At 46.5% G+C, this 7,500-nt stretch overlaps 2 protein-coding genes across 8 annotated transcripts in view; one reads left to right on the top strand and one right to left on the bottom strand.

Moving 5' to 3' along the window:
- The window catches only part of LOC126579212 (uncharacterized), a 43,732-nt gene extending 41,737 nt beyond the window's left edge, over positions 1-1,995 (top strand). For both annotated transcript variants that reach the window (XM_050242607.1, XM_050242606.1), the window contains one exon: positions 1-1,995. This exon is cut by the window's left edge and continues 79 nt beyond it. In XM_050242607.1, coding sequence (XP_050098564.1) covers positions 1-242 — 242 coding nt within the window. In that variant the 3' untranslated portion in view covers positions 243-1,995.
- A 788-nt stretch (positions 1,996-2,783) lies between these two features.
- The window catches only part of LOC126579208 (uncharacterized), a 31,039-nt gene continuing 26,322 nt past the window's right edge, over positions 2,784-7,500 (bottom strand). For 4 of the 6 annotated variants that reach the window (XM_050242590.1, XM_050242593.1, XM_050242591.1 and 1 more), the window contains 5 exons: positions 6,879-6,968; positions 5,616-5,772; positions 5,372-5,538; positions 4,969-5,292; positions 2,784-4,886 (listed from right to left, as the gene is read on the bottom strand). In XM_050242590.1, the coding sequence (XP_050098547.1) occupies positions 4,516-4,886; positions 4,969-5,292; positions 5,372-5,538; positions 5,616-5,772; positions 6,879-6,968 (1,109 nt within the window). In that variant the 3' untranslated portion in view covers positions 2,784-4,515. The remainder of the gene's footprint in view (positions 4,887-4,968; positions 5,293-5,371; positions 5,539-5,615; positions 5,773-6,878; positions 6,969-7,500) is intronic. The other 2 variants (XM_050242592.1, XM_050242595.1) reach the window with 1 other exon arrangement.

The following is a 7,500-nucleotide window of genomic DNA, read 5'->3' as shown; positions in this document are numbered from 1 at the left end:
CCCTGGGCTGCAACTTTTGCTGGAACACGATCGATGCGCACGGGCGCATCCTGCGACGGAAGACAAAGTATCACTGCCCGGAATGTCAGACGAATCTGTGCATCGTACCGTGCTTCCAGGAGTACCACGAGCGGCAATCGGCTGAAAATGCGGCCTCAACCGGAGATGGCAGTAGTAGTGGTGGCGGTAGCAGTGTTACAAAATCTGGACTACGGCACTACGCCAAGTCGGGATCGATGTAAAGGGAAGGTGTCTGTCACGCCGATAAAGATAGCTCTAGCAGCTGTCGATCGGTCGGTCGGATCGGGCGAAAGTTTGAATTTTTGGGGAGAACGTTCGAGTTCGAGACACGGCACCCTTTTAGGGCGACCCCGAAAGGGTGAAGCGTGTATCGCTCGGTTCTCATTTCTTGATCAGCGTTGTTCAGCGATTGTTGTGTGAGTGATGTTTGGGGGAGCCGTAAGCGGTGATCGCGCGTTTCTAATTCGCGGCCGCGCCTACTCTGTTATACAAGCAACTGTGTACTGTACAAAGGTGTTGGTAATACTACATACTAGATGTTGCACACAGAGACACACACACTGCACACACGATGTAAGCGAAGGGTGCTTATTTTGAAGCAGAGGATGAGGGAGTTTTCTTTTGCGTGGAATCACAGCAGTCAGTGGATTTAGGAAAGGTGTGTGCGGCTCATCACCGCTTGACACGTGGGCCCGTATATGTGTTTGTATGTGTGTTCGTGTGCGCATATACTCAGAGATAGTTAAATCACTGCTTCGAGTTTGAAATGAATGAACTGGATAGCAGAAGGTTGCAAAGCCTCTGGGGTTGCAGGAGGCTAGTTTAATGTGTCTATTCATGTATGAAACAACCGAACGACTACTTTTTGGCGAAACAAACCGAAACCGATCCAGCAAAACTACAACTGTGATCACTTTTCGAGGGTTTCGCTTGAGGTATACTTTAATGAATAATTGACCCGTCTGCGTCTGTAGAAAGTGTCCGTGGTTTGTAGTAGTGCATGTGCACCCCCTAAGGTTGCTCTACAGCATACAGAAGAAGAAGAAAAAAAAACAAATAAACGTTACTAGATGTACAATGCATAAATCCTACTACTACTTTACCAGTTAATAGAACGTACCTGAGACAAATCCGTAGCATTCATGTGGTGACAAAAGGAGGAGCGAGGGGACAAGATCGAGGAAGACAGCACGTAAGGAACACATTTAGGGAGCTCGTTACCAGTAGTAGTACACAGGCCATCTGCTAGACAAAACGGACGAAATTCAAGCTTAAGAAGGAAAACTAGCCAGAAACGAGTGGAGGAAACACTGAAGAGAGCTAAAATGGCAACGTTTAACCGGGCAGATAATTTTATAGACGATATTTCAACAAATTACAACGTGCATACCAATCAACGATACCAGTACACTTCACTGTTGTGTGTTTGTTTGTGCTGTTACAAAACAGAATAGAAAAACGCGAGATAGAGTGAGTCCTAATCCTAATTATTGCGCCCCAAATACAAAAGTGTCCTTCGTTATGCGCGATGGCGTTATCGGGATGCCAACTCGCTTCACCATTTTGATTGACTGGCTCACTAGATTGAATTTTGTAAAAAACTGTAACTAAAATCATCGGCCCCACAGCAGGCACTGGTTTGGCTGCCAAGCTGCTAGAGTGTGCGGGGTAGATCATCCAAAACGATTGCAAGAGTGCGTGTTCGTGGGGGACAGAACGTACAAATTTTTCGTCCATATTTGAGGAGGGGACAGTCTCAACTTATTCGAAGACCGAGGGAAATCGTATAGTGTGATGTCTCTATGCACACGTCAGAATAAGCACACACATACACAGGCAGGGTTGAAAGTGCGATACATTCACAAAGTGAGAATACAAAAAAATAAAAAAAAAAACAAATATATCAGGATACCGTGATTTAAGGTGATTGGCAAGGCATTGTTGATGAGGCAACATGTTGTCGGTCGTCCGTTTGTAGCGTAAGATTGGGTGGGAAAAAACATTTGGTTTGAGCTCATTACAGCTACGAACAATTGAACTTATCAGGGAGTGACCGCCGCCGCCATCATTAGAATTCATCCATCGTTTTGAAATCATCAATCAATCCTCCTTCCGCTCAACCGTATAAAACCGTTGGAAATGCCGATCATTGTAGCTCACAATTTGGAACTTGAAGAATTGATTGTGGAGTTTGTTTTGTCACGGAAAGTTAATGGTATTTATGGAAGGTGTATTTTAAAGATAGAGTCGTACAGATATAGCTGGACGTTGTTCGGTGGCTTTGTTAGCAGTACAAACTATTTCAGAAGAAGCAGGGCATCGCATAATGCAACAGCACCGCACGAGGAAGAAATTTGGCTAGAGTTTTGGCAAGTAAGGAAAGATACGAACACAGATACGAAGGACAGATATTTTCCGGTGTATGCAGGGATTGGCAGAGCTAAACATGTATATGAATGTGTGTATGCGTGTGATTGTGTGTGCGCGTGTGTCTATAGAGACAAAATGTACCTTTCCCGATGAGGAAGTGAAAATCGAACGAACTAATAAAGCTGTTTGAATGGATTGTCGTGACTATTTATGTATTACACCGAAATTTCCACGATAATGGCAACGATTCCATCTGTAATCCAAGCAGTCAACATAGTAGACATGGTTGAAAAACGGAACAACAGCCGAAGTCGAATAGTATTTCCTGCTTTCGATCGTTCTTGATCATTCTATATTAAAATGAAACACATCAGGCATCATTTTTCGCCTCTTTTCTACAGTTAATCGGGAGCATGCGAGTGTTCGCTTTTATTTTAAGTATATATACGCGGGGTGCCGTGGTGGCATCCATCACGGTTCGAACGGTTTCTTCCAGGTGTGCATCCCCCTCCCCCCCATCGCCTTGCATTACAGGAACATTCACAAGGTATTCCATCTTTTATTGCCTTTTCTGCTCACTTCGTTTGTCTCCCTATGTTTACATAAATAGAATCTACGCATTAGAATAGAAATCTAACAACAGTAACGGAACGGAACTGATCCGGACAACGGAAAAGAACTAGAAACGATAACGACCTAGCAGCGCACTCGTTCGAGCGATTTCGTCCTTTCTTCCGCTGATATTGTGTTGCAAAAAGTAGTTCATCAATGAAAACAGGTTTTAGTACAACGGAAAACAAGCATCAGAAACACAATCAATACGAGAAAGATAGAGAGAAAGAGAGATAGCCTTTCGAGCTTGTGGTTCAATGAGGAAAAACCAAATCTTCAAATGAGCAAAGTGTGAACTCCCGTTGAAGGAGTCACGGTTAGCGATTACGCGTGCTTCTCTTGATTGCGTCAAAAGAGAAAGCCATCAATGTAGATCGCAAAATCTACGTAAAAATGGTTCATCTCTGCTTGCTGCGCTACACTATAAGTGGTGCACCGTCGTCGTCGTTGTCGTCGTCGTCGTCGTCGTCGTCGAAATCATCGTCAGCTTCGTTTCGTTGTCTTTTCTCGTAACCAGCCATGCCCCCGCGTCCTTGCGGCTCTGTGATGGTGAGTATCGGTTTTTACCGGTGGCAAAAAGCACTCATCCTACGGGTTAACGGTTGTTGGTGCGTACCTGCACTAAATCTTTTGCCCCCTTGCGGCCTCCCTGTCTGCTTCGGACCCCTATCGACGTTCAGTGATCCTCACAAATTTTACTTTCCCGTTGGCTCTGTTTCCGCTGTGGTGCCGTTTTCCTGTGTTTGTTTGTTTGATTTTCCATTCATTTTCTTCCTTTTTTTCGCCATCGATTTGTTGTTCGCACAAAAGAAACAAAAGCACATCGGCCAACAGGAAGAAATGCACCCTCTTTGTATTTACTGCTTATGAGGCGAGCCATTCATCATCATCATCATCATCTGCTATCGAGTGTCCAGTACGGTGATGGTGGCGAAATCAGTGTTTTCATTTCGTTGATTGCTGCTATTGGTGTGATAATTACCAGCTCGCGTTTCCTTGTTATTTTTGTTGATTTTTTCTTACTCCGTTTGAAACATTTTACGCTCTTTTTTTGATTAGTTTTTGGTTAATGGTTTTCTTTTCTTCTCAAATTTTTTAAAACATTTTACATCGATCGAACTTCGTACTTTTCCGGGCTCCGTCCGGTTTCTTCTCCCCGGTGACTTCTTAACTAAAATTAAAAACACTTTGAGTTACTTCGAGACTCCAACCCTAAGAGGAGGGTTCTAAGAGAGAGAGAGAGAGAGAGAGGGATATGGGTAAAACCTATGGAGTAAACTAGTAGAACGAAAAACTAGTCAAGTAATCTCTCAGTACGGACTCACTGGTATGGGCAGTTCGGTGGAGCGGCATTTGGAAACGATAAAACATACATGAAATCACCCCCGTCCCCCCACTCCCCCGCCTTTGCGACTTTTTCATCCGTTCCATCTCCATCCTTTGGTCTTCGGTGAAAGCCAGTGCAGCCTTTAGGCCAACCAACAGCAACAAAAAAAGTGACGCCCGTGGTCATTAGTTTTGCTTCGGATGTGGCACCGGTGCTGGTGGGGCCGGTTTGAAGCACTGGAGCAAAAATGCAGTGTAGATGACGAAGCCGAGACCGAGCGCGATCAGCGCGTACATGAAGATGTTCAGCTCCGGCTGCCGGAATCGATTCTTGCGCAACCACTCGAGCACGTCCTGCTCATCGTACATGTCACCCCGGTAGATGCTGGGGAAGCGCTTGCGGAAGTAAACGATCGCCGGGAGCTTGGTGACGCCCCACTTGCGTGCGTACCGTGGATCGCCCATCTTAACGAAGGTGATGTCCAGGTTGTCCGTCTCGCTGTCAATCAACTCGAGCCGTTCCAATACCGCTTCACTTTCCTCATGGTCTTCTTCGACTGGTTTTGTTTGGGGAAGAATAAACAATAATGAAATGATAAGGGGTTTGTTTTTGTTGATAGCAACTGGCGATAAACTTACAGAAAAACACCGCCAGGAACTCATTTTCGTCGAGCAGCTTGTTCAACATTTTGCGATTCACCTCCTCGATTTCGTTCTTGATCTCGAACACATCCTGCGACGTTAGCCAGTTCATTACGCGTTCGTGATCGTGCATGTCCCCATCGTACAGCATCGGAATCTGCTTGCGGTAGTACACCAGCGATGGAATCGTCGTCACACCGTACTTGTGGGCCGCATCCAGGCTCGCCACCTTCACGAAATCGATACCGTACAGATCGACCTCACCGTCGATCAGCTCGAGCTCCTCCAGAATGTCGTCACACTCGGCACAATCTTCATCGTCTGGTAAGTGGGAATATAGGGGATAGTTAATGATCACGAGCTCGCTCTCTGTTGCACCGCCGGGCCATTGCGGACTTACAGTAGAAGACACACAGCAGTGGCGATTGTTCCATCAGGCGATCCAGCATACGCTCGTTCACCTCCTCGATCTCGTCCGCCAGCTCCCGGTTATCGTCATCGATCAGCCACTCGAGCACAGACTGTTCGTTCTGGAGATCACCCTCGTAGATCAGCGGATTGCCGTTTCTAGCCGTAGCAAAAAGGAACAACAAAAAAGTTCATCAATTCATTCGGTGACCTCCTCGATCCTCATAGCTGCTCACCTGAAGTACACCAGCGCCGGGAAGGTCTTGATGGAGTATCGCTTCGCAAGCTGCGGATCCTGGATCTTCACCATGTGGATACCGAACACATCGAGCTCATCGTCGATCACCTCCAGCCCCTCCAGTATCTGGTCGCAAATGTTGCAATTGATCTTGTCTGTGTTTCGTAAATGGTGAATGGAGAAAGAGATTAATCAGTTAATATTTATCAGTACGGCAATCGGAAGGGACGTTTGGGATTCAAAACACTCCGACAAACAGGTACAATCAGTTAAACAACGACAAGAGGAAGAGTGTAATAAGAGAGACCCACTGCAAGAGGGGCGTGCAACAGTCACGGTAGACGGTTTAGCGCTTAGCGTAGCAGTATCACCAACAACAATGTACAAAAACAAACGATCTAGGAGTAAACACGCACGCACACACACTACACAGCAAAGGGAGCACTAGAAGGTGGTTACGGGAGACAGACACTCAGTACGGGACTATTGGAGGAGTGAAGTGATCGTATCGCGGCTGTCTATCAACGGTTCACTGCCGAAGTGTTTTGCCCTTTCGCTGGCATCCAAACCAAAAAAAGGGGATTGCAACGAAGGAAGGAAGGAAGGTACAGCGGAGCAGGAAAGAGGAAAGCACAAATACACCAAGGGAAGGATGCTACATGAGCAGCAGTGGCAGTAGCAGCAGCAGCAGCAGCAGCAGCAGCAGCAGCATCTCATTAGAAACCGATGCAACAGAACGGATTTTAGTCACGTTCCGGTGGGAGCTTTCACAAGTATCATACAAAGTAACGTTCTTCGGAAGGAAAGGGCAATGATTCGGGCTCGGTCGGATCACACAACAATGGCGGCGCACAGAGAATATATGTACAGAAGCCAACGCGGGATTAAACATTGGAAAAAGAGAAACTGGTAGTACAAGAAACAGGTAGTAGAGAAAAGAAGAGGGTCTAGCAGAGAACAGAAAGGAGCAACACAGGCCAGAAGGAGCTGGAGATGGAAGAAGAAAAGGGTCAAGTAGACTTTCAGAACAGAACACATCAAACGGTAGAGAATCACAGAGAGGAACACCAAAGGGGGGGGAGCTGTTTTAGGTCGTTAAACTGACAGACAGGCCAGACACAGAGATGGACAGAGACACGACAGAGAGAGAGAGAGAGCGAGAGACACGCGCAACAGGCAACACTTGCGTGGCGGCAACAATTACGCTGAAGGGTTCTTAGGGGGTTGGAAGAGGTTCTTTGAGGGGCTGACGCTTCGGTACCTGAGATTCCTTCCCGTGCAAACTCCTTTCGCTTGCGTATGTTTTCCGCTGAACAAAAACTTCGGCAGTACGAGGGTGATTTAAATTTGTCTGTCGTGGTTCACCGCGTGTGGCCACAAATTCGAAGCCGCGAGTGCGAGTGCAAAAGGTGCATGTGATTGGGAGGGAGGGACAGATGGTTTTTTGGTGTGCCAATTCCGTTCCAATTGATTAAAGGATCGTTTCGTTGTTTTTTGTTGTTGTTTCGAGTTTAGTTAAAGGACACGGTCCACGTTCCAAGCGCGGCGATAGTGGTAGTAGATAGGGATGGAGTAGAAGATAGGTGTCGGACGGTTGGTTGGATAGGTGGTGGTGGTGGTGGTGTGCGCAGTTTCGAAGGATATCGTGTTGCAGTTGGTGTTGGGTTGGTTGGTTGGTTGGTTGGTTGGTGGTGTTGAGTGATACAAATACAAAGAGCAAAAAAAGAAGAAAGAAAAAAAAAGAACAAAATGGTCAACATTAGGTGTGCACTGTGCAGGACAGCAGCTCCGTGCTTCACACAAAACCAGCGACAGCGGGGGCATCTACTGGCTATATGACTCCTTCTTAGTAAGAGCGACAGGAAGTGAGAGGAGTGCTCAGA

This window comes from Anopheles aquasalis, chromosome 3 (assembly GCF_943734665.1).
Source record: "Anopheles aquasalis chromosome 3, idAnoAquaMG_Q_19, whole genome shotgun sequence".
Lineage (NCBI taxonomy): Eukaryota > Metazoa > Arthropoda > Insecta > Diptera > Culicidae > Anopheles > Anopheles aquasalis.
Note: the sequence above shows the minus strand (reverse complement) of the source record. Positions and strands in the feature narration are given on the sequence as shown.